General features: G+C 59.1%; 1 protein-coding gene across 1 annotated transcript in view; it reads left to right on the top strand.

Moving 5' to 3' along the window:
* The window catches only part of LOC138742039 (mucin-2-like), a 198,115-nt gene that overhangs the window by 50,393 nt on the left and 122,523 nt on the right, over nt 1-25,199 (top strand). Inside the window, exons 7-21 of the mRNA XM_069896231.1 lie at nt 1,661-1,847; nt 2,572-2,696; nt 3,217-3,336; nt 6,425-6,611; nt 7,336-7,460; nt 7,981-8,100; nt 9,875-10,092; nt 10,591-10,676; nt 12,863-12,987; nt 16,764-16,950; nt 17,675-17,799; nt 18,320-18,439; nt 23,239-23,425; nt 24,150-24,274; nt 24,795-24,914. Coding sequence (XP_069752332.1) covers nt 1,661-1,847; nt 2,572-2,696; nt 3,217-3,336; nt 6,425-6,611; nt 7,336-7,460; nt 7,981-8,100; nt 9,875-10,092; nt 10,591-10,676; nt 12,863-12,987; nt 16,764-16,950; nt 17,675-17,799; nt 18,320-18,439; nt 23,239-23,425; nt 24,150-24,274; nt 24,795-24,914 — 2,157 coding nt within the window. The remainder of the gene's footprint in view (nt 1-1,660; nt 1,848-2,571; nt 2,697-3,216; nt 3,337-6,424; nt 6,612-7,335; nt 7,461-7,980; nt 8,101-9,874; nt 10,093-10,590; nt 10,677-12,862; nt 12,988-16,763; nt 16,951-17,674; nt 17,800-18,319; nt 18,440-23,238; nt 23,426-24,149; nt 24,275-24,794; nt 24,915-25,199) is intronic.

Genomic DNA, 25,199 nt, shown 5'->3' with positions numbered 1-25,199 from the left:
CTTCTCTCCCACCCAGTCCCCTGCAAGGATTCGCTCCCCTTCTCTCCCACCCAGTCCCCTGCAAGGATTCCCTCCAATTCTCTCCCGCCCAGTCCCCTGCAATGATTCCCTCCCACCCAGTCCCCTGCAAGGACTCCCTCCCCCTTGTTTTCCACTCAGTCCCCTGCAAGGATTCCCTCCCCCCTTCTCTCCCAGCCAGACCCCTGCAAGGATTCCATTCCCTTCTCTTGCACCCAGTCCCCTGCAAGGATTCCCTCCACTTCTCTCCCGCCCTGTCCCCTGCAAGTGTTCCCTCCCACCCAGTCCCCTCCAAGGATTCCCTCCCGTTTCTCTCCCACCCAGTCCCTTGCCAGGGTTACATCTCCCCTTCTCTCCCACCCAGTCCCCTGCAAGGATTCCCTTCTCTTCTCTCCCACTCATTCCCTTGGAAGGATTTCATTCTCTTCTCTTGCACCCAGTCCCCTGCAAGGATTCCCTCCAGTTCTTTCCCACCCAGCCCCCTGCAAGGATTCCTTCCCACCCATTCCCCTGGAAGGATTCCATTCCCTTCTCTTGCACCCAGTCCCCTGCAAGGACTCCCTCCACTTCTCTCCCACCCAGTCCCCTGCAAGTGTTCCCTCCCACCCAGTCCCCTGCAAGGATTCCATCCCCTTCCCTCCCACCCAGTCCCCTGCAAGAATTCCCTCCCACCCAGTCCCCTGCAAGGATTCCATCCCCTTCTCTCCTGCCCAGTCCAATGAAAGGATTCCCTCCCCTTCTCTCCCACCCATTCCCTTGGAAGGATTCCATTCTCTCATGCCCAGTTTACTGCAAGGATTCCCACCCCCTTCTCTCCAACCCAGTCTCCTGCAAGGATTCCCTCCCTTTCTCTCCCGCCCAGTCCCTTGCAAGGGTTCCCTCACCCCTTCTCACCCACCCAATCCCCTTCAAGGATTCCCTCCACTTCTCTCCCGCCTAGTCCCCTGCAAGGATTTCCTCCCACCCAGTCCCCTGCAAGGATTTCCTCCCACCCAGTGCCCTGCAAGGATTCCCTCCCCTTCTATCTCGTTCAGTCCCTGCAAGGATTCCCTCCCTCCCAGTCCCCTGCAAACATTCATTTCCCTTCTCTTGCACCCAGTCCCCTGCTAGAATTCCCTCCACTTCTCTCACGCTCAGTCCCCTGCAAGGATTCCCTCCCACCCAGTCCCCTGCAAGGATTCCCTCCCCCTTCTCTCCCACTCAGTCCCCTGCAAGGATTCCCTCCCCCCTTCTCTCCCAGCCAGTCCCCTGCAAGGATTCCCTCTCCTTCTCTCGCACCCAGTCCCTTGCAAGAATTCCCTCCCTTTCTCTCCCACCCAGTCCCCTGCAAAGATTCCATCCCCTTCCCTCCCACCCAGTCCCTTGCAAGGATTCCCTTCTCTTCTCTCCCACTCATTCCCTTGGAAGGATTTCATTCTCTTCTCTTTCACCCAGTCCCTTGCAAGGATTCCCTCCACTTCTCTCCCGCCTAGTCCCCTGCAAGGATTCCCTCCCACCCAGTCCCCTGCAAGGATTCCCTCCTCTTCTCTCCCGCCCAGTCCCCTCCAAGTATTCCCTCCCACCCAGTCCCTTGCAAGGATTCCGTCCCTTTCTCTCCCACCCAGTCCCCTGCAAGGATTCCATTCCCCTATCTTGCACCCAGTGCCCTACAAGGATTCCCTCGCCTTCTCTTCCGCCCAGTCACCTGCAAGGATTCCCTCCCACCCAGTCCCCTGCAAGGATTCCATCCCCTTCTCTCCCGCCCAGCCCCATGAAAGGATTCCCTCCCCCTTCTCTCCCACCCAGTCCCCTGCAAGGACTCCCTACCCTTCTTTCTCACACAGTCCCCAGTAAGGATTCCCTCCCCTCTCTCCAACTCAGTACCCTGCAAGAATCCCTCCCCTTCTCTCCCACCCTGTCCCCAGCAAGGATTCCATCACTCTTCGCTCCCACCCAGTCCCCTGCAAGGAATCCCTCGCCTTCCCTCCCACCCAGTCCCCTGCAAGGATTCCATTCCTTTATATTCCACCCAGTCCCCTGCAAGGATTCCCACCCTTTCTCTCCCACCCAGTCCCTTGCAAGGGTCCCATCCCCCTTCTCTCCCACCCAGTCCCCTGCAAGGATTCCATCCTCTTCCTTCCCACCCAGTCCCCTGCAAGGATTCTGTCCCATTCCCTCACACCCAGTCCCTGCAAGGATTCCCTCCCACCCAGTCCCCTGCAAGGATTCCATTCCCTTCTCTTGCATCAAGTCCCCTGCAAGGATTCCCTCCACTTCACTCCCGCCCAGTCCGCTGCAAGGATTCCCTCCCACCCAGTCCCCTGCAAGGATTCCCTCCCCCTTCTCTCCCACCCTGTCCCCTGCAAGGATTCCCTCCCCTTCTCTCCCACCCAGTCCCCTGCAAGAATTCCCTCCACTTCACTCCCGCCCAGTCCGCTGCAAGGATTCCCTCCCACCCAGTCCCCTGCAAGGATTCGCTCCCCTTCTCTCCCACCCAGTCCCCTGCAAGGATTCGCTCCCCTTCTCTCCCACCCAGTCCCCTGCAATGATTCCATCCCCTTTCCTCCCACCCAGTCCCCTGCAAGGATTCACTCCCTTTCTCTCCCACCCAATCCCCTGCAAGTTTTTCATCACCTTCCCTTCCACCCAGTCCCCTGCAATGATTGCATTCCCTTCTCTTGCACTCAGTCCCCTGCAAGGTTTCCCTCCCCTTCTCTCCCGCCCAGTCCCCTGCAAGGATTCCCTCCCACCCAGTCGCCTTCAAGGATTCCATCCCCTTCCCTCCCACCCAGTCCCCTGCAAGGATTCCCTCCCATTCCCTCCCACCCAGTCCCCTGCAAGGATTCCCTCCCCTTTCTCTCCCACCCAGTCCCTGTAAGTATTCCCTCCCACCCAGTCACCTGCAAGGATTCCATTCCCTTTTCTTGCACCAAGTCCCCTGTAAGGATTCCCTCCACTTCTATCTCGCCCAGTCCACTGCAAGGATTGCCTCCCACCCAGTCCCCTGCAAGGATTCCATCCCCCTTCTCTGGCACCCAGTCCCCTGCAAGGATTCCCTCCTCTTCTTTCCCGCCCAGTCCCCTGCAAGTGTTCCCTCCCACCCAGTCCCCTGCAAGGATTGCCTCCCCTTCTCTCCCACCCAGTCTCCTGCAAGGATTCCCTCCCTTTCTCTCCCACCCAGTCCACTGCAAGTTTTCCATCCCCTTCCCTCCCACCCAGTCCCCTGCAAGGATTCCATTCCCTTCTCTCCCAGCCAGTCCCCTGCAAATTTTCCATCCCCTTCCCTCCCACGCAGTCCCCTGCACGTATTCCATTCCCTTCTCTTGCACCCGGTCCCCTGTAAGGATTCCCTCCACTTCTCTCCCGCCCAGTCCGCTGCAAGGATTCCCTCCCACCCAGTCCCCTGCAAGGATTCCAATCCCTTCTCTTGCACCCAGTCCCCTGTAAGGATTCCCGCCACTGCTCTCCCACCTAGTCCGCTGAAAGGATTCCCTCCCACCCAGTCCCCTGCAAGGATTCCCTCCACCTTCTCTTGCACCCAGTCCCCTGCAAGGATTCCCTCCCCTTCTCTCCCGCCCAGTCCCCTGCAAGGATTCCCTCCCACCCAGTCCCCTGCAAGGATTCCATTCCCTTCTATTGCACCCAGTCCCCTGTAAGGATTCCCGCCACTGCTCTCCCACCTATTCCGCTGCAAGGATTCCCTCCCACCCAGTCCCCTGCAATGATTCCCTCCCCCTTCTCTTGCACCCAGTCCCCTTCAAGGATTCCATTCCCTATTCTTGCACCCAGTCCCCTGCAAGGATTCCATCCCCTTCTCTCCTGCCCAGTCCAATGAAAGGATTCCCTCCCCTTCTCTCCCACCCATTCCCTTGGAAGGATTCCATTCTCTCATACCCAGTTTACTGCAAGGATTCCCACCCCCTTCTCTCCAACCCAGTCTCCTGCAAGGATTCCCTCCCTTTCTCTCCCACCCAGTCCCTTGCAAGAGTTCCCTCACCCCTTCTCTCCCACCCAATTCCCTTCAAGGATTCCCTCCACTTCTCTCCCGCCTAGTCCCCTGCAAGGATTTCCTCCCACCCAGTCCCCTGCAAGGATTTCCTCCCCCCTTCTCTTGCACCCAGTCCCCTGGAAGGATTCCCTCCTCTTCTCTCCAGCCCAGTCCCCTGCAAGGATTTCCTCCCACCCAGTCCCCTGCAAGGATTTCCTCCCACCCAGTGCCCTGCAAGGATTCCCTCCCCTTCTATCTCGTCCAGTCCCTGCAAGGATTCCCTCCCTCCCAGTCCCCTGCAAAGATTCATTTCCCTTCCCTCCCACCCAGTCCCCTGCAAGGATTCCCTCCCCTTCTCTCCCACTCAGTCCCCTGCAAGGATTCCATCCCCTTCTCTACCGCCCAATCCCATGCAAGGATTCCCTCCCCGTTCTCTCCCACCCCGTACCCTGCATGGATTCCCTCCCCTTCTCTCCCACCCAGTCCACTGCAAGGATTCCATCCCCTTCTCTACCGCCCAGTCCCATGCAAGGATTCCCTCCCCGTTCTCTCCCACCCCGTACCCTGCAAGGATTCCCGCCCCCTTCTCTCCCACCCACTCCCCTGCAAGGATTCCCTACCCTTCTCTCCCGCCCATTCCACTGCAAGGATTCCATTCCCTTCTCTTGCACACAGTCCCCTTCAAGGTTTCCCTCCACTTCTCTTCCACCCAGTACCCTGCAAGGATTCCCTCGCACTCAGTCCCCTGCAAGGATTCCGTCCCACCAAGTCCCCTGCAAGGATGATTCCCTCCCCCTTCTCTCCCACCCAGTCCCCTGCAAGGGCTCCCTCCCCTTCTTTCTCACCCAGTCCCCTGCAAGGATTCCCTCCCACCCAGTCACATGCAAAGATTCCATTCCCTTCCCTTGCACCCAGTCCCCTGCAAGGATTCCCCCCCCTTCTGTCCCGCCCAGTCCCCTGCAAGGATTCCCTCCCACACAGTCCCCTGCAAGGATTCCATACCCTTCTCTCCCGCCCAGTCCCCTGCAAGGATTCCCTCCCGCTATTCTCCTACCCAGTCCCCTGCAAGGATTCCCTCCCACCCAATCCCCTGCAAGAATTCCATTCTCTTCTCTTTCACCCAGTCCCCAGCAAGGACTCACTCCCCTACTCTCCTGCCCAGTGCACTGCAAGGATTCCCTCCCATGCAGCCCCCTGCAAGGATTCCATCCCCTTCTCACCCGCCCAGTCCCATAAAAGGATTTTCTCCCCCTTCTCTCCCACCCAGTCCCCTGAAAGGACTCCCTCCCCTTCTTTCTCACCCAATCCCTGCAATGATTCCGTCCCCTTCACTCCCTCCCAGTCCCCTACAAGGATACCATCCCTTTACCTCCCACCCAGTCCCTTGCAAGGATACCCCCGCCTTCCCTCCCACCCAGTCCCCTGCAAGGATTCCTGCACGTTCTCTCCCACACAGTCCCCGGGGAGGATTCCCTCCCATTCCCCCCCACCCATTCCCCTGCAAGGATTCCCTCCCCTTTCTCTCCCACCCAGACCCTTGCAAGGGTTCAATCTCCCCTTCTCTCCCACCCAGTCCCCTGCAAGGATTCCCTCCCCTTCTATCCTGCCTAGTCCCAGCAAGGATGCCATCCCCGTCCCTCCCACACAGGCCCCTGCAAAGATTCCATTCCCTTCTCTTTCACCCAGTCCCCTGCAAGGATTCCCTCCCCTTCTCTCACACCCAGTCCCCTGCAAGGATTCCCTCCCACCCAGTCCCCTGCAAGGATTCTTTCCCCTTCTCTCCCACCCAGTCCCCTGCAAGGATTCCATCCCCTTTCTCTCCCACCCAGTCCCTTGCAAGGGTTCCATCTACCCTTCTCTCCCACCCAGTCCCCTGCAATGATTCCCTCCCCATCTATCCCGCCCAGTCCCTGCAAGGATTCCCTCCCACCCAGTCCCCTGCAAGGATTCCCTCCCCCTTCTCTCCCACTCAGTCCCCTGCAAGGATTCCCTTTCCCCTTCTCTCCCAGCCAGTCCCCTGCAAGGATTCCCTCTCCTTCTCTCGCACCCAGTCCCTTGCAAGAATTCCCTCCCTTTCTCTCCCACCCAGTCCCCTGCAAAGATTCCATCCCCTTCCCTCCCACCCAGTCCCTTGCAAGGATTCCCTTCTCTTCTCTCCCACTCATTCCCTTGGAAGGATTTCATTCTCTTCTCTTTCACCCAGTCCCTTGCAAGGATTCCCTCCACTTCTCTCCCGCCTAGTCCCCTGCAAGGATTCCCTCCCACCCAGTCCCCTGCAAGGATTCCCTCCCACCCAGTCCCCTGCAAGGATTCCCTCCTCTTCTCTCCCGCCCAGTCCCCTCCAAGTATTCCCTCCCACCCAGTCCCTTGCAAGGATTCCGTCCCTTTCTCTCCCACCCAGTCCCCTGCAAGGATTCCATTCCCCTATCTTGCACCCAGTGCCCTACAAGGATTCCCTCGCCTTCTCTTCCGCCCAGTCACCTGCAAGGATTCCCTCCCACCCAGTCCCCTGCAAGGATTCCATCCCCTTCTCTCCCGCCCAGCCCCATGAAAGGATTCCCTCCCCCTTCTCTCCCACCCAGTCCCCTGCAAGGACTCCCTACCCTTCTTTCTCACACAGTCCCCAGTAAGGATTCCCTCCCCTCTCTCCAACTCAGTACCCTGCAAGAATCCCTCCCCTTCTCTCCCACCCTGTCCCCAGCAAGGATTCCATCACTCTTCGCTCCCACCCAGTCCCCTGCAAGGAATCCCTCGCCTTCCCTCCCACCCAGTCCCCTGCAAGGATTCCATTCCTTTATATTCCACCCAGTCCCCTGCAAGGATTCCCACCCTTTCTCTCCCACCCAGTCCCTTGCAAGGGTCCCATCCCCCTTCTCTCCCACCCAGTCCCCTGCAAGGATTCCATCCTCTTCCTTCCCACCCAGTCCCCTGCAAGGATTCTGTCCCATTCCCTCCCACCCAGTCCCTGCAAGGATTCCCTCCCACCCAGTCCCCTGCAAGGATTCCATTCCCTTCTCTTGCATCAAGTCCCCTGCAAGGATTCCCTCCACTTCACTCCCGCCCAGTCCGCTGCAAGGATTCCCTCCCACCCAGTCCCCTGCAAGGATTCCCTCCCCCTTCTCTCCCACCCTGTCCCCTGCAAGGATTCCCTCCCCTTCTCTCCCACCCAGTCCCCTGCAAGAATTCCCTCCACTTCACTCCCGCCCAGTCCGCTGCAAGGATTCCCTCCCACCCAGTCCCCTGCAAGGATTCGCTCCCCTTCTCTCCCACCCAGTCCCCTGCAAGGATTCGCTCCCCTTCTCTCCCACCCAGTCCCCTGCAATGATTCCATCCCCTTTCCTCCCACCCAGTCCCCTGCAAGGATTCACTCCCTTTCTCTCCCACCCAATCCCCTGCAAGTTTTTCATCACGTTCCCTTCCACCCAGTCCCCTGCAATGATTGCATTCCCTTCTCTTGCACCCAGTCCCCTGCAAGGTTTCCCTCCCCTTCTCTCCCGCCCAGTCCCCTGCAAGGATTCCCTCCCACCCAGTCGCCTTCAAGGATTCCATCCCCTTCCCTCCCACCCAGTCCCCTGCAAGGATTCCCTCCCATTCCCTCCCACCCAGTCCCCTGCAAGGATTCCCTCCCCTTTCTCTCCCACCCAGTCCCTGTAAGTATTCCCTCCCACCCAGTCACCTGCAAGGATTCCATTCCCTTTTCTTGCACCAAGTCCCCTGTAAGGATTCCCTCCACTTCTATCTCGCCCAGTCCACTGCAAGGATTGCCTCCCACCCAGTCCCCTGCAAGGATTCCATCCCCCTTCTCTGGCACCCAGTCCCCTGCAAGGATTCCCTCCTCTTCTTTCCCGCCCAGTCCCCTGCAAGTGTTCCCTCCCACCCAGTCCCCTGCAAGGATTGCCTCCCCTTCTCTCCCACCCAGTCTCCTGCAAGGATTCCCTCCCTTTCTCTCCCACCCAGTCCACTGCAAGTTTTCCATCCCCTTCCCTCCCACCCAGTCCCCTGCAAGGATTCCATTCCCTTCTCTCCCAGCCAGTCCCCTGCAAATTTTCCATCCCCTTCCCTCCCACGCAGTCCCCTGCACGTATTCCATTCCCTTCTCTTGCACCCGGTCCCCTGTAAGGATTCCCTCCACTTCTCTCCCGCCCAGTCCGCTGCAAGGATTCCCTCCCACCCAGTCCCCTGCAAGGATTCCAATCCCTTCTCTTGCACCCAGTCCCCTGTAAGGATTCCCGCCACTGCTCTCCCGCCTAGTCCGCTGAAAGGATTCCCTCCCACCCAGTCCCCTGCAAGGATTCCCTCCACCTTCTCTTGCACCCAGTCCCCTGCAAGGATTCCCTCCCCTTCTCTCCCGCCCAGTCCCCTGCAAGGATTCCCTCCCACCCAGTCCCCTGCAAGGATTCCATTCCCTTCTATTGCACCCAGTCCCCTGTAAGGATTCCCGCCACTGCTCTCCCACCTATTCCGCTGCAAGGATTCCCTCCCACCCAGTCCCCTGCAATGATTCCCTCCCCCTTCTCTTGCACCCAGTCCCCTTCAAGGATTCCATTCCCTATTCTTGCACCCAGTCCCCTGCAAGGATTCCATCCCCTTCTCTCCTGCCCAGTCCAATGAAAGGATTCCCTCCCCTTCTCTCCCACCCATTCCCTTGGAAGGATTCCATTCTCTCATACCCAGTTTACTGCAAGGATTCCCACCCCCTTCTCTCCAACCCAGTCTCCTGCAAGGATTCCCTCCCTTTCTCTCCCACCCAGTCCCTTGCAAGAGTTCCCTCACCCCTTCTCTCCCACCCAATTCCCTTCAAGGATTCCCTCCACTTCTCTCCCGCCTAGTCCCCTGCAAGGATTTCCTCCCACCCAGTCCCCTGCAAGGATTTCCTCCCCCCTTCTCTTGCACCCAGTCCCCTGGAAGGATTCCCTCCTCTTCTCTCCAGCCCAGTCCCCTGCAAGGATTTCCTCCCACCCAGTCCCCTGCAAGGATTTCCTCCCACCCAGTGCCCTGCAAGGATTCCCTCCCCTTCTATCTCGTCCAGTCCCTGCAAGGATTCCCTCCCTCCCAGTCCCCTGCAAAGATTCATTTCCCTTCCCTCCCACCCAGTCCCCTGCAAGGATTCCCTCCCCTTCTCTCCCACTCAGTCCCCTGCAAGGATTCCATCCCCTTCTCTACCGCCCAATCCCATGCAAGGATTCCCTCCCCGTTCTCTCCCACCCCGTACCCTGCATGGATTCCCTCCCCTTCTCTCCCACCCAGTCCACTGCAAGGATTCCATCCCCTTCTCTACCGCCCAGTCCCATGCAAGGATTCCCTCCCCGTTCTCTCCCACCCCGTACCCTGCAAGGATTCCCGCCCCCTTCTCTCCCACCCACTCCCCTGCAAGGATTCCCTACCCTTCTCTCCCGCCCATTCCACTGCAAGGATTCCATTCCCTTCTCTTGCACACAGTCCCCTTCAAGGTTTCCCTCCACTTCTCTTCCACCCAGTACCCTGCAAGGATTCCCTCGCACTCAGTCCCCTGCAAGGATTCCGTCCCACCAAGTCCCCTGCAAGGATGATTCCCTCCCCCTTCTCTCCCACCCAGTCCCCTGCAAGGGCTCCCTCCCCTTCTTTCTCACCCAGTCCCCTGCAAGGATTCCCTCCCACCCAGTCACATGCAAAGATTCCATTCCCTTCCCTTGCACCCAGTCCCCTGCAAGGATTCCCCCCCCCTTCTGTCCCGCCCAGTCCCCTGCAAGGATTCCCTCCCACACAGTCCCCTGCAAGGATTCCATACCCTTCTCTCCCGCCCAGTCCCCTGCAAGGATTCCCTCCCGCTATTCTCCTACCCAGTCCCCTGCAAGGATTCCCTCCCACCCAATCCCCTGCAAGAATTCCATTCTCTTCTCTTTCACCCAGTCCCCAGCAAGGACTCACTCCCCTACTCTCCTGCCCAGTGCACTGCAAGGATTCCCTCCCATGCAGCCCCCTGCAAGGATTCCATCCCCTTCTCACCCGCCCAGTCCCATAAAAGGATTTTCTCCCCCTTCTCTCCCACCCAGTCCCCTGAAAGGACTCCCTCCCCTTCTATCCAGCCCAGTCCCAGCAAGGATTCCATCCCCTTCCCTCCCACACAGGCCCCTGCACGGATTCCATTCCCTTCTCTTGCACCCAGTCCCCTGCAAGGATTCCCTCCCCTTCTCTCACGCCCAGTCCCCTGCAAGTATTCCCTCCCACCCAGTCCCCTGCAAGGATTCTTTCCCCTTCTCTCCCAGCCGGACCCCTGCAAGAATGCCCACGCCTTCTCTCCCACCCAGTCCCTTGCAAGGATTCCCTCCCTTTCTCTCCCACCCAGTCCCCTGCAAGGATCCCATCCCCTTCCCTCCCACCCATGCCCCTGCAAGGATTCCATTCCCTTCTCTTGCACCCAGTCCCCTGCAAGGATTCCCTCCCCTTCTCTCACGCCCAGTCCCCTGCAAGGATTCCCTCCCACCCAGTCCCCTGCAAGGATTCCATTCCCTTCTCTTGCACCCAGTCCCCTGCAAGGATTCCCTCCCCTTCTCTCACGCCCAGTCCCCTGCAAGTATTCCCTCCCACCCAGTCCCCTGCAAGGATTCTTTCCCCTTCTCACCCAGCCGGACCCCTGCAAGAATGCCCTCGCCTTCTCTCCCACCCAGTCCCCTGCAAGGATTCCCTCCCCTTTCTCTCCCACCCAGTCCCTGTAAGTATTCCCTCCCACCCAGTCACCTGCAAGGATTCCATTCCCTTTTCTTGCACCCAGTCCCCTGTAAGGATTCCCTCCAATTCTCTCCCGCCCAGTCCACTGCAAGGATTGCCTCCCACCCAGTCCCCTGCAAGGATTCCATCCCCCTTCTCTTGCACCCAGTCCCCTGCAAGGATTCCCTCCTCTTCTTTCCCGCCCAGTCCCCTGCAAGTGTTCCCTCCCACCCAGTCCCCTGCAAGGATTCCTTCCCCCTTCTCTCCCACTCAGTCCCCTGCAAGGATTCCCTCCCCCCTTCTCTCCCAGCCAGTCCCCTGCAAGGATTCCCTCCTCTTCTCTCCCACCCAGTCTCCTGCAAGGATTCCCTCCCTTTCTCTCCCACCCAGTCCCCTGCAAGTTTTCCATCCCCTTCCCTCCCACCCAGTCCCCTGCAAGGATTCCATTCCCTTCTCTCCCAGCCAGTCCCCTGCAAATTTTCCATCCCCTTCCCTCCCACCCAGTCCCCTGCACGTATTCCATTCCCTTCTCTTGCACCCAGTCCCCTGTAAGGATTCCCTCCACTTCTCTCTCACCCATTCCGCTGCAAGGATTCCCTCCCACCCAGTCCCCTGCAAGGATTCCATTCCCTTCTCTTGCACCCAGTCCCCTGTAAGGATTCCCGCCACTGCTCTCCCGCCTAGTCCGCTGCAAGGATTCCCTCCCACCCAGTCCCCTGCAAGGATTCCCTCCACCTTCTCTTGCACCCAGTCCCCTGCAAGGATTCACTCCCCTTCTCTCCCGCCCAATCCCCTGCAAGGATTCCCTCCCACCCAGTCCCCTGCAAGGATTCCATTCCCTTCTCTTGCACCCAGTCCCCTGTAAGGTTTCCCGCCACTGCTCTCCCGCCTATTCCGCTGCAAGGATTCCCTCCCACCCAGTCCCCTGTAATGATTCCCTCCCCCTTCTCTTGCACCCAGTCCCCTGCAAGGATTCCCTCCACTTCTCTCCCGCCTAGTCCCCTGCAAGGATTCCCTCCCACCCAGTCCCCTGCAAGGATTCCCTCCTCTTCTCTCCCGCCCAGTCCCCTCCAAGTATTCCCTCCCACCCAGTCCCTTGCAAGGATTCCCACCCTTTCTCTCCCACCCAGTCCCTTGCAATGGTTCCATCCCCCCTTCTCTCCCACCCCGTCCCCTGCAAGGATTCCCTCGCCTTCTCTCATGCCCAGTTTACTGCAAGGATTCCAACCCCCTTCTCTCCAACCCAGTCCCCTGCAAGGATTCCCTCCCTTTCTCTCCCACCCAGTCCCTTGCAAGGGTTCCATCACCCCTTCTCTCCCGCCCAGTCCCCTGCAAGGATTTCCTCCCACCCAGTCCCCTGCAAGGATTCCCTCCCCCCTTCCCTTGCACCCAGTCCCCTGCAAGGATTCCCTCCTCTTCTCTCCAGCCCAGTCCCCTGCAAGGATTTCCTCCCACCCAGTCCCATGCAAGGATTCCCTCACCCTGCTCTCCCGCCCAGTCCCCTGCAATGATTCCCTCCCCTTCTCTCCCACCCAGTCCCCTGCGAGGATTGCCTCCCTTTCTCTCCCACACAGTCTCCTGCTAGGATTCCATCCCATTCCCTCCCACCCAGTCCCCTGCAAGGATTCCATTCCCTTCTCTTGCACCCAGTCCGCGGCAAGGATTCCCACCCCTTTTCTCCCGCCCAGTCCCCTGCAAGAATTCCCACCCACCCAGTCCCCTGCAAGGATTCCATCCCCTTCTCTCCTGCCCAGTCCAATGAAAGGATTCCCTCCCCCTTCTCTCCCACCCTGTCCCCTACAAGGATTCCCTCCCCTTCTCTCCCACCCAGTCCCCTGCAAGGATTCGCTCCTCTTCTCACCCACCCAGTCCCCTGCAAGGATTCCATCCCCTTCCTTCCCACCCAGTCCCCTGCAAGGATTCCGTCCCATTCCCTCCCACCCAGTCCCTGCAAGGATTCCCTCCCATCCAGTCCCCTGCAAGGATTCCATTCCCTTCTCTTGCACCAAGTCCCCTGCAAGGATTCCCTCCACTTCACTCCCGCCCAGTCCACTGCAAGGATTCCCTCCCACCCAGTCCCCTGCAAGGATTCGCTCCCCTTCTCTCCCACCCAGTCCCCTTCAAGGATTCGCTCCCCTTCTCTCCCACCCAGTCCCCTGCAATGATTCCATCCCCTTTCCTCCCACCCAGTCCCCTGGAAGGATTCACTCCCTTTCTCTCCCACCCAATCCACTGCAAGTTTTTCATCACCTTCCCTTCCACCCAGTCCCCTGCAATGATTCCATCCCCTTCTCTTGCACCCAGTCCCCTTCAAGGTTTCCCTCCCCTTCTCTCCCGCCCAGTCCCCTGCAAGGATTCCCTCCCACCCAGTCGCCTTCAAGGATTCCATCCCCTTCCCTCCCACCCAGTCCCCTGCAAGGATTCCCTCCCATTCCCTCCCACCCAGTCCCCTGCAAGGATTCCCTCCCCTTTCTCTCCCACCCAGTCTCTGTAAGTATTCCCTCCCACCCAGTCACCTGCAAGGATTCCATTCCCTTTTCTTGCACCAAGTCCCCTGTAAGGATTCCCTCCACTTCTCTCCCGCCCAGTCCACTGCAAGGATTGCCTCCCACCCAGTCCCCTGCAAGGATTCCATCCCCCTTCTCTGGTACCCAGTCCCCTGCAAGGATTCCCTCCTCTTCTTTCCCGCCCAGTCCCCTGCAAGTGTTCCCTCCCACCCAGTCCCCTGCAAGGATTCCTTCCCCCTTCTCTCCCACTCAGTCCCCTGCAAGGATTCCCTCCCCCATTCTCTCCCAGCCAGTCCCCTGCAAGGATTCCCTCCCCTTCTCTCCCACCCAGTCCCCTGCAAGGATTCCCTCAACTTCTCTCCCGCCCAGTCCCCTGCAAGGATTCCCTCCCACCCAGTCGCCTTATAGGATTCCATCCCCTTGCCTCCCACCCAGTCCCCTGTAAGGATTCCCTCCCATTCCCTCCCACCCAGTCCCCTGCAAGGATTCCCTCCCCTTTCTCTCCAACCAAGTCCCTGTAAGTATTCCCTCCCACCCAGTCACCTGCAAGGATTCCATTCCCTTCTCTTGCACCTAGTCCCCTGCAAGGATTCCCTCCCCTTTCTCTCTCACCCAGTCCCCTGCAAGGGTTCCATCCCCCCTTCTCTCCCACCCAGTCCCCTGCAAGGATTCCCTTCTCTTCTCTCCCACCCATTCCCTTGGAAGGATTCCATTCTCTTCTCTTGCACCCAGTCCCCTGCAAGGACTCCCTCCACTTCTCTCCCGCCCAGTCCCCTGCAAGTGTTCCCTCCCACCCAGTCCCCTGCAAGGATTCCCTCCACTTCTTTCCCGACCAGCCCCCTGCAAGGATTCCTTCCCACCCATTCCCCTGGAAGGATTCCATTCCCTTCTCTTGCACCCAGTCCCCTGCAAGGACTCCCTCCACTTCTCTCCCGCCCAGTCCCCTGCAAGTGTTCCCTCCCACCCAGTCCCCTGCAAGGATTCCATCCCCTTCCCTCCCACCCTGTCCCCTCCAAGGATTCCCTTCCCTTTCTCTCCCACCCAGTCCCTTGCAAGGGTTTCATACCCCCTTCTCTCCCACCCAGTCCCCTGCAAGGATTCCCTCCCAGTCTATCTCATCCAGTCCCTGCAAGGATTCCCTCCCTCCCAGTCCCCTGCAAAGATTCATTTCCCTTCTCTTGCACCCAGTCCCCTGCTAGAATTCCCTCCACTACTCTCACGCTCAGTCCCCTGCAAGGATTCCCTCCCACCCAGTCCCCTGTAAGGATTCCCTCCCCCTTCTCTCCCACTCAGTCCACTGCAAGGATTCCCTCACCCCTTCTCTCCCAGCCAGTCCCCTGCAAGGATTCCCTCCCCTTCTCTCGCACCCAGTCCCTTGGAAGAATTCCCTCCCTTTCTCTCCCACCCAGTCCCCTGCAAAGATTCCATCCCCTTCCCTCCCACCCAGTCCCCTGCAAGGATTCCCTTCTCTTCTCTCCCACTCATTCCCTTGGAAGGATTTCATTCTCTTCTCTTTCACCCAGTCCCCTGCAAGGATTCCCTCCACTTCTTTCCCACCCAGTCCCCTGCAAGGATTCCCTCCCACCCATTCCACTGGAAGTATTCCATTCCCTTCTCTTGCTCCCAGTCCCCTGCAAGGATTCCCTGCACTTCTCTCCCGCCCAGTCCCCTGCAAGGATTCCCTCCCACCCAGTCCCCTGCAAGGATTCCCTCGTCTTCTCTCCCGCCCAGTCCCCTGCAAGTGTTCCCTCCCACCCAGTCTCCTGCAAGGATTCTGTCCCATTCCCCCCACCCAGTCCCCTGCAAGGATTCCCTCCCCTTTCTCTCCCACCCAGTCCCTTGCAAGGGTTCCATCCCCCCTTCTCCCCCACCCAATCCCTTGGAAGGATTCCCTCCCCTTCTATCTCGCCCAGTCCCTACAAGGATTCCCTCCCACCCAGTCCCCTGCAAGGATTCCATTCCCTTCTCTTGCACCCAGTCCCCTGCAAGGATTCCCTCCAATTCTCTCCCGCCCAGTCCCCTGCAATGATTCCCTCCCACCCAGTCCCCTGCAAGGACTCCCTCCCCCTTGTTTTCCACTCAGTCCCCTGCAAGGATTCCCTCCCCCCTTCTCTCCCAGCCAGACCCCTGCAAGGATTCCATTCCCTTCTCTTGCACCCAGTCCCCTGCAAGGATTCCCTCCACTTCTCTCCCGCCCTGTCCCCTGCAAGTGTTCCCTCCCACCCAGTCCCCTCCAAGGATTCCCTCCCGTTTCTCTCCCACCCAGTCCCTTGCCAGGGTTACATCTCCCCTTCTCTCCCACCCAGTCCCCTGCAAGGATTCCCTTCTCTTCTCTCCCACTCATTCCCTTGGAAGGATTTCATTCTCTTCTCTTGCACCCAGTCCCCTGCAAGGATTCCCTCCAGTTCTTTCCCACCCAGCCCCCTGCAAGGATTCCTTCCCACCCATTCCCCTGGAAGGATTCCATTCCCTTCTCTTGCACCCAGTCCCCTGCAAGGACTCCCTCCACTTCTCTCCCACCCAGTCCCCTGCAAGTGTTCCCTCCCACCCAGTCCCCTGCAAGGATTCCATCCCCTTCCCTCCCACCCAGTCCCCTGCAAGAATTCCCTCCCACCCAGTCCCCTGCAAGGATTCCATCCCCTTCTCTCCTGCCCAGTCCAATGAAAGGATTCCCTCCCCTTCTCTCCCACCCATTCCCTTGGAAGGATTCCATTCTCTCATGCCCAGTTTACTGCAAGGATTCCCACCCCCTTCTCTCCAACCCAGTCTCCTGCAAGGATTCCCTCCCTTTCTCTCCCGCCCAGTCCCTTGCAAGGGTTCCCTCACCCCTTCTCACCCACCCAATCCCCTTCAAGGATTCCCTCCACTTCTCTCCCGCCTAGTCCCCTGCAAGGATTTCCTCCCACCCAGTCCCCTGCAAGGATTTCCTCCCACCCAGTGCCCTGCAAGGATTCCCTCCCCTTCTATCTCGTTCAGTCCCTGCAAGGATTCCCTCCCTCCCAGTCCCCTGCAAACATTCATTTCCCTTCTCTTGCACCCAGTCCCCTGCTAGAATTCCCTCCACTTCTCTCACGCTCAGTCCCCTGCAAGGATTCCCTCCCACCCAGTCCCCTGCAAGGATTCCCTCCCCCTTCTCTCCCACTCAGTCCCCTGCAAGGATTCCCTCCCCCCTTCTCTCCCAGCCAGTCCCCTGCAAGGATTCCCTCTCCTTCTCTCGCACCCAGTCCCTTGCAAGAATTCCCTCCCTTTCTCTCCCACCCAGTCCCCTGCAAAGATTCCATCCCCTTCCCTCCCACCCAGTCCCTTGCAAGGATTCCCTTCTCTTCTCTCCCACTCATTCCCTTGGAAGGATTTCATTCTCTTCTCTTTCACCCAGTCCCTTGCAAGGATTCCCTCCACTTCTCTCCCGCCTAGTCCCCTGCAAGGATTCCCTCCCACCCAGTCCCCTGCAAGGATTCCCTCCTCTTCTCTCCCGCCCAGTCCCCTCCAAGTATTCCCTCCCACCCAGTCCCTTGCAAGGATTCCGTCCCTTTCTCTCCCACCCAGTCCCCTGCAAGGATTCCATTCCCCTATCTTGCACCCAGTGCCCTACAAGGATTCCCTCGCCTTCTCTTCCGCCCAGTCACCTGCAAGGATTCCCTCCCACCCAGTCCCCTGCAAGGATTCCATCCCCTTCTCTCCCGCCCAGCCCCATGAAAGGATTCCCTCCCCCTTCTCTCCCACCCAGTCCCCTGCAAGGACTCCCTACCCTTCTTTCTCACACAGTCCCCAGTAAGGATTCCCTCCCCTCTCTCCAACTCAGTACCCTGCAAGAATCCCTCCCCTTCTCTCCCACCCTGTCCCCAGCAAGGATTCCATCACTCTTCGCTCCCACCCAGTCCCCTGCAAGGAATCCCTCGCCTTCCCTCCCACCCAGTCCCCTGCAAGGATTCCATTCCTTTATATTCCACCCAGTCCCCTGCAAGGATTCCCACCCTTTCTCTCCCACCCAGTCCCTTGCAAGGGTCCCATCCCCCTTCTCTCCCACCCAGTCCCCTGCAAGGATTCCATCCTCTTCCTTCCCACCCAGTCCCCTGCAAGGATTCTGTCCCATTCCCTCACACCCAGTCCCTGCAAGGATTCCCTCCCACCCAGTCCCCTGCAAGGATTCCATTCCCTTCTCTTGCATCAAGTCCCCTGCAAGGATTCCCTCCACTTCACTCCCGCCCAGTCCGCTGCAAGGATTCCCTCCCACCCAGTCCCCTGCAAGGATTCCCTCCCCCTTCTCTCCCACCCTGTCCCCTGCAAGGATTCCCTCCCCTTCTCTCCCACCCAGTCCCCTGCAAGAATTCCCTCCACTTCACTCCCGCCCAGTCCGCTGCAAGGATTCCCTCCCACCCAGTCCCCTGCAAGGATTCGCTCCCCTTCTCTCCCACCCAGTCCCCTGCAAGGATTCGCTCCCCTTCTCTCCCACCCAGTCCCCTGCAATGATTCCATCCCCTTTCCTCCCACCCAGTCCCCTGCAAGGATTCACTCCCTTTCTCTCCCACCCAATCCCCTGCAAGTTTTTCATCACCTTCCCTTCCACCCAGTCCCCTGCAATGATTGCATTCCCTTCTCTTGCACTCAGTCCCCTGCAAGGTTTCCCTCCCCTTCTCTCCCGCCCAGTCCCCTGCAAGGATTCCCTCCCACCCAGTCGCCTTCAAGGATTCCATCCCCTTCCCTCCCACCCAGTCCCCTGCAAGGATTCCCTCCCATTCCCTCCCACCCAGTCCCCTGCAAGGATTCCCTCCCCTTTCTCTCCCACCCAGTCCCTGTAAGTATTCCCTCCCACCCAGTCACCTGCAAGGATTCCATTCCCTTTTCTTGCACCAAGTCCCCTGTAAGGATTCCCTCCACTTCTATCTCGCCCAGTCCACTGCAAGGATTGCCTCCCACCCAGTCCCCTGCAAGGATTCCATCCCCCTTCTCTGGCACCCAGTCCCCTGCAAGGATTCCCTCCTCTTCTTTCCCGCCCAGTCCCCTGCAAGTGTTCCCTCCCACCCAGTCCCCTGCAAGGATTGCCTCCCCTTCTCTCCCACCCAGTCTCCTGCAAGGATTCCCTCCCTTTCTCTCCCACCCAGTCCACTGCAAGTTTTCCATCCCCTTCCCTCCCACCCAGTCCCCTGCAAGGATTCCATTCCCTTCTCTCCCAGCCAGTCCCCTGCAAATTTTCCATCCCCTTCCCTCCCACGCAGTCCCCTGCACGTATTCCATTCCCTTCTCTTGCACCCGGTCCCCTGTAAGGATTCCCTCCACTTCTCTCCCGCCCAGTCCGCTGCAAGGATTCCCTCCCACCCAGTCCCCTGCAAGGATTCCAATCCCTTCTCTTGCACCCAGTCCCCTGTAAGGATTCCCGCCACTGCTCTCCCACCTAGTCCGCTGAAAGGATTCCCTCCCACCCAGTCCCCTGCAAGGATTCCCTCCACCTTCTCTTGCACCCAGTCCCCTGCAAGGATTCCCTCCCCTTCTCTCCCGCCCAGTCCCCTGCAAGGATTCCCTCCCACCCAGTCCCCTGCAAGGATTCCATTCCCTTCTATTGCACCCAGTCCCCTGTAAGGATTCCCGCCACTGCTCTCCCACCTATTCCGCTGCAAGGATTCCCTCCCACCCAGTCCCCTGCAATGATTCCCTCCCCCTTCTCTTGCACCCAGTCCCCTTCAAGGATTCCATTCCCTATTCTTGCACCCAGTCCCCTGCAAGGATTCCATCCCCTTCTCTCCTGCCCAGTCCAATGAAAGGATTCCCTCCCCTTCTCTCCCACCCATTCCCTTGGAAGGATTCCATTCTCTCATACCCAGTTTACTGCAAGGATTCCCACCCCCTTCTCTCCAACCCAGTCTCCTGCAAGGATTCCCTCCCTTTCTCTCCCACCCAGTCCCTTGCAAGAGTTCCCTCACCCCTTCTCTCCCACCCAATTCCCTTCAAGGATTCCCTCCACTTCTCTCCCGCCTAGTCCCCTGCAAGGATTTCCTCCCACCCAGTCCCCTGCAAGGATTTCCTCCCCCCTTCTCTTGCACCCAGTCCCCTGGAAGGATTCCCTCCTCTTCTCTCCAGCCCAGTCCCCTGCAAGGATTTCCTCCCACCCAGTCCCCTGCAAGGATTTCCTCCCACCCAGTGCCCTGCAAGGATTCCCTCCCCTTCTATCTCGTCCAGTCCCTGCAAGGATTCCCTCCCTCCCAGTCCCCTGCAAAGATTCATTTCCCTTCCCTCCCACCCAGTCCCCTGCAAGGATTCCCTCCCCTTCTCTCCCACTCAGTCCCCTGCAAGGATTCCATCCCCTTCTCTACCGCCCAATCCCATGCAAGGATTCCCTCCCCGTTCTCTCCCACCCCGTACCCTGCATGGATTCCCTCCCCTTCTCTCCCACCCAGTCCACTGCAAGGATTCCATCCCCTTCTCTACCGCCCAGTCCCATGCAAGGATTCCCTCCCCGTTCTCTCCCACCCCGTACCCTGCAAGGATTCCCGCCCCCTTCTCTCCCACCCACTCCCCTGCAAGGATTCCCTACCCTTCTCTCCCGCCCATTCCACTGCAAGGATTCCATTCCCTTCTCTTGCACACAGTCCCCTTCAAGGTTTCCCTCCACTTCTCTTCCACCCAGTACCCTGCAAGGATTCCCTCGCACTCAGTCCCCTGCAAGGATTCCGTCCCACCAAGTCCCCTGCAAGGATGATTCCCTCCCCCTTCTCTCCCACCCAGTCCCCTGCAAGGGCTCCCTCCCCTTCTTTCTCACCCAGTCCCCTGCAAGGATTCCCTCCCACCCAGTCACATGCAAAGATTCCATTCCCTTCCCTTGCACCCAGTCCCCTGCAAGGATTCCCCCCCCTTCTGTCCCGCCCAGTCCCCTGCAAGGATTCCCTCCCACACAGTCCCCTGCAAGGATTCCATACCCTTCTCTCCCGCCCAGTCCCCTGCAAGGATTCCCTCCCGCTATTCTCCTACCCAGTCCCCTGCAAGGATTCCCTCCCACCCAATCCCCTGCAAGAATTCCATTCTCTTCTCTTTCACCCAGTCCCCAGCAAGGACTCACTCCCCTACTCTCCTGCCCAGTGCACTGCAAGGATTCCCTCCCATGCAGCCCCCTGCAAGGATTCCATCCCCTTCTCACCCGCCCAGTCCCATAAAAGGATTTTCTCCCCCTTCTCTCCCACCCAGTCCCCTGAAAGGACTCCCTCCCCTTCTTTCTCACCCAATCCCTGCAATGATTCCGTCCCCTTCACTCCCTCCCAGTCCCCTACAAGGATACCATCCCTTTACCTCCCACCCAGTCCCTTGCAAGGATACCCCCGCCTTCCCTCCCACCCAGTCCCCTGCAAGGATTCCTGCACGTTCTCTCCCACACAGTCCCCGGGGAGGATTCCCTCCCATTCCCCCCCACCCATTCCCCTGCAAGGATTCCCTCCCCTTTCTCTCCCACCCAGACCCTTGCAAGGGTTCAATCTCCCCTTCTCTCCCACCCAGTCCCCTGCAAGGATTCCCTCCCCTTCTATCCTGCCTAGTCCCAGCAAGGATGCCATCCCCGTCCCTCCCACACAGGCCCCTGCAAAGATTCCATTCCCTTCTCTTTCACCCAGTCCCCTGCAAGGATTCCCTCCCCTTCTCTCACACCCAGTCCCCTGCAAGGATTCCCTCCCACCCAGTCCCCTGCAAGGATTCTTTCCCCTTCTCTCCCACCCAGTCCCCTGCAAGGATTCCATCCCCTTTCTCTCCCACCCAGTCCCTTGCAAGGGTTCCATCTACCCTTCTCTCCCACCCAGTCCCCTGCAATGATTCCCTCCCCATCTATCCCGCCCAGTCCCTGCAAGGATTCCCTCCCACCCAGTCCCCTGCAAGGATTCCCTCCCCCTTCTCTCCCACTCAGTCCCCTGCAAGGATTCCCTTTCCCCTTCTCTCCCAGCCAGTCCCCTGCAAGGATTCCCTCTCCTTCTCTCGCACCCAGTCCCTTGCAAGAATTCCCTCCCTTTCTCTCCCACCCAGTCCCCTGCAAGGATTCCCTCCACTTCTTTCCCACCCAGTCCCCTGCAAGGATTCCCTCCCACCCATTCCACTGGAAGTATTCCATTCCCTTCTCTTGCTCCCAGTCCCCTGCAAGGATTCCCTGCACTTCTCTCCCGCCCAGTCCCCTGCAAGGATTCCCTCCCACCCAGTCCCCTGCAAGGATTCCCTCGTCTTCTCTCCCGCCCAGTCCCCTGCAAGTGTTCCCTCCCACCCAGTCTCCTGCAAGGATTCTGTCCCATTCCCCCCACCCAGTCCCCTGCAAGGATTCCCTCCCCTTTCTCTCCCACCCAGTCCCTTGCAAGGGTTCCATCCCCCCTTCTCCCCCACCCAATCCCTTGGAAGGATTCCCTCCCCTTCTATCTCGCCCAGTCCCTACAAGGATTCCCTCCCACCCAGTCCCCTGCAAGGATTCCATTCCCTTCTCTTGCACCCAGTCCCCTGCAAGGATTCCCTCCAATTCTCTCCCGCCCAGTCCCCTGCAATGATTCCCTCCCACCCAGTCCCCTGCAAGGACTCCCTCCCCCTTGTTTTCCACTCAGTCCCCTGCAAGGATTCCCTCCCCCCTTCTCTCCCAGCCAGACCCCTGCAAGGATTCCATTCCCTTCTCTTGCACCCAGTCCCCTGCAAGGATTCCCTCCACTTCTCTCCCGCCCTGTCCCCTGCAAGTGTTCCCTCCCACCCAGTCCCCTCCAAGGATTCCCTCCCGTTTCTCTCCCACCCAGTCCCTTGCCAGGGTTACATCTCCCCTTCTCTCCCACCCAGTCCCCTGCAAGGATTCCCTTCTCTTCTCTCCCACTCATTCCCTTGGAAGGATTTCATTCTCTTCTCTTGCACCCAGTCCCCTGCAAGGATTCCCTCCAGTTCTTTCCCACCCAGCCCCCTGCAAGGATTCCTTCCCACCCATTCCCCTGGAAGGATTCCATTCCCTTCTCTTGCACCCAGTCCCCTGCAAGGACTCCCTCCACTTCTCTCCCACCCAGTCCCCTGCAAGTGTTCCCTCCCACCCAGTCCCCTGCAAGGATTCCATCCCCTTCCCTCCCACCCAGTCCCCTGCAAGAATTCCCTCCCACCCAGTCCCCTGCAAGGATTCCATCCCCTTCTCTCCTGCCCAGTCCAATGAAAGGATTCCCTCCCCTTCTCTCCCACCCATTCCCTTGGAAGGATTCCATTCTCTCATGCCCAGTTTACTGCAAGGATTCCCACCCCCTTCTCTCCAACCCAGTCTCCTGCAAGGATTCCCTCCCTTTCTCTCCCGCCCAGTCCCTTGCAAGGGTTCCCTCACCCCTTCTCACCCACCCAATCCCCTTCAAGGATTCCCTCCACTTCTCTCCCGCCTAGTCCCCTGCAAGGATTTCCTCCCACCCAGTCCCCTGCAAGGATTTCCTCCCACCCAGTGCCCTGCAAGGATTCCCTCCCCTTCTATCTCGTTCAGTCCCTGCAAGGATTCCCTCCCTCCCAGTCCCCTGCAAACATTCATTTCCCTTCTCTTGCACCCAGTCCCCTGCTAGAATTCCCTCCACTTCTCTCACGCTCAGTCCCCTGCAAGGATTCCCTCCCACCCAGTCCCCTGCAAGGATTCCCTCCCCCTTCTCTCCCACTCAGTCCCCTGCAAGGATTCCCTCCCCCCTTCTCTCCCAGCCAGTCCCCTGCAAGGATTCCCTCTCCTTCTCTCGCACCCAGTCCCTTGCAAGAATTCCCTCCCTTTCTCTCCCACCCAGTCCCCTGCAAAGATTCCATCCCCTTCCCTCCCACCCAGTCCCTTGCAAGGATTCCCTTCTCTTCTCTCCCACTCATTCCCTTGGAAGGATTTCATTCTCTTCTCTTTCACCCAGTCCCTTGCAAGGATTCCCTCCACTTCTCTCCCGCCTAGTCCCCTGCAAGGATTCCCTCCCACCCAGTCCCCTGCAAGGATTCCCTCCTCTTCTCTCCCGCCCAGTCCCCTCCAAGTATTCCCTCCCACCCAGTCCCTTGCAAGGATTCCGTCCCTTTCTCTCCCACCCAGTCCCCTGCAAGGATTCCATTCCCCTATCTTGCACCCAGTGCCCTACAAGGATTCCCTCGCCTTCTCTTCCGCCCAGTCACCTGCAAGGATTCCCTCCCACCCAGTCCCCTGCAAGGATTCCATCCCCTTCTCTCCCGCCCAGCCCCATGAAAGGATTCCCTCCCCCTTCTCTCCCACCCAGTCCCCTGCAAGGACTCCCTACCCTTCTTTCTCACACAGTCCCCAGTAAGGATTCCCTCCCCTCTCTCCAACTCAGTACCCTGCAAGAATCCCTCCCCTTCTCTCCCACCCTGTCCCCAGCAAGGATTCCATCACTCTTCGCTCCCACCCAGTCCCCTGCAAGGAATCCCTCGCCTTCCCTCCCACCCAGTCCCCTGCAAGGATTCCATTCCTTTATATTCCACCCAGTCCCCTGCAAGGATTCCCACCCTTTCTCTCCCACCCAGTCCCTTGCAAGGGTCCCATCCCCCTTCTCTCCCACCCAGTCCCCTGCAAGGATTCCATCCTCTTCCTTCCCACCCAGTCCCCTGCAAGGATTCTGTCCCATTCCCTCACACCCAGTCCCTGCAAGGATTCCCTCCCACCCAGTCCCCTGCAAGGATTCCATTCCCTTCTCTTGCATCAAGTCCCCTGCAAGGATTCCCTCCACTTCACTCCCGCCCAGTCCGCTGCAAGGATTCCCTCCCACCCAGTCCCCTGCAAGGATTCCCTCCCCCTTCTCTCCCACCCTGTCCCCTGCAAGGATTCCCTCCCCTTCTCTCCCACCCAGTCCCCTGCAAGAATTCCCTCCACTTCACTCCCGCCCAGTCCGCTGCAAGGATTCCCTCCCACCCAGTCCCCTGCAAGGATTCGCTCCCCTTCTCTCCCACCCAGTCCCCTGCAAGGATTCGCTCCCCTTCTCTCCCACCCAGTCCCCTGCAATGATTCCATCCCCTTTCCTCCCACCCAGTCCCCTGCAAGGATTCACTCCCTTTCTCTCCCACCCAATCCCCTGCAAGTTTTTCATCACCTTCCCTTCCACCCAGTCCCCTGCAATGATTGCATTCCCTTCTCTTGCACTCAGTCCCCTGCAAGGTTTCCCTCCCCTTCTCTCCCGCCCAGTCCCCTGCAAGGATTCCCTCCCACCCAGTCGCCTTCAAGGATTCCATCCCCTTCCCTCCCACCCAGTCCCCTGCAAGGATTCCCTCCCATTCCCTCCCACCCAGTCCCCTGCAAGGATTCCCTCCCCTTTCTCTCCCACCCAGTCCCTGTAAGTATTCCCTCCCACCCAGTCACCTGCAAGGATTCCATTCCCTTTTCTTGCACCAAGTCCCCTGTAAGGATTCCCTCCACTTCTATCTCGCCCAGTCCACTGCAAGGATTGCCTCCCACCCAGTCCCCTGCAAGGATTCCATCCCCCTTCTCTGGCACCCAGTCCCCTGCAAGGATTCCCTCCTCTTCTTTCCCGCCCAGTCCCCTGCAAGTGTTCCCTCCCACCCAGTCCCCTGCAAGGATTGCCTCCCCTTCTCTCCCACCCAGTCTCCTGCAAGGATTCCCTCCCTTTCTCTCCCACCCAGTCCACTGCAAGTTTTCCATCCCCTTCCCTCCCACCCAGTCCCCTGCAAGGATTCCATTCCCTTCTCTCCCAGCCAGTCCCCTGCAAATTTTCCATCCCCTTCCCTCCCACGCAGTCCCCTGCACGTATTCCATTCCCTTCTCTTGCACCCGGTCCCCTGTAAGGATTCCCTCCACTTCTCTCCCGCCCAGTCCGCTGCAAGGATTCCCTCCCACCCAGTCCCCTGCAAGGATTCCAATCCCTTCTCTTGCACCCAGTCCCCTGTAAGGATTCCCGCCACTGCTCTCCCACCTAGTCCGCTGAAAGGATTCCCTCCCACCCAGTCCCCTGCAAGGATTCCCTCCACCTTCTCTTGCACCCAGTCCCCTGCAAGGATTCCCTCCCCTTCTCTCCCGCCCAGTCCCCTGCAAGGATTCCCTCCCACCCAGTCCCCTGCAAGGATTC

Source organism: Narcine bancroftii, chromosome 8 (genome assembly GCF_036971445.1).
Source record: "Narcine bancroftii isolate sNarBan1 chromosome 8, sNarBan1.hap1, whole genome shotgun sequence".
Taxonomy (NCBI): domain Eukaryota; kingdom Metazoa; phylum Chordata; class Chondrichthyes; order Torpediniformes; family Narcinidae; genus Narcine; species Narcine bancroftii.
The sequence above is the reverse complement of the archived record's forward strand: the minus strand, read 5'-3'. Positions and strand labels throughout refer to the sequence as shown.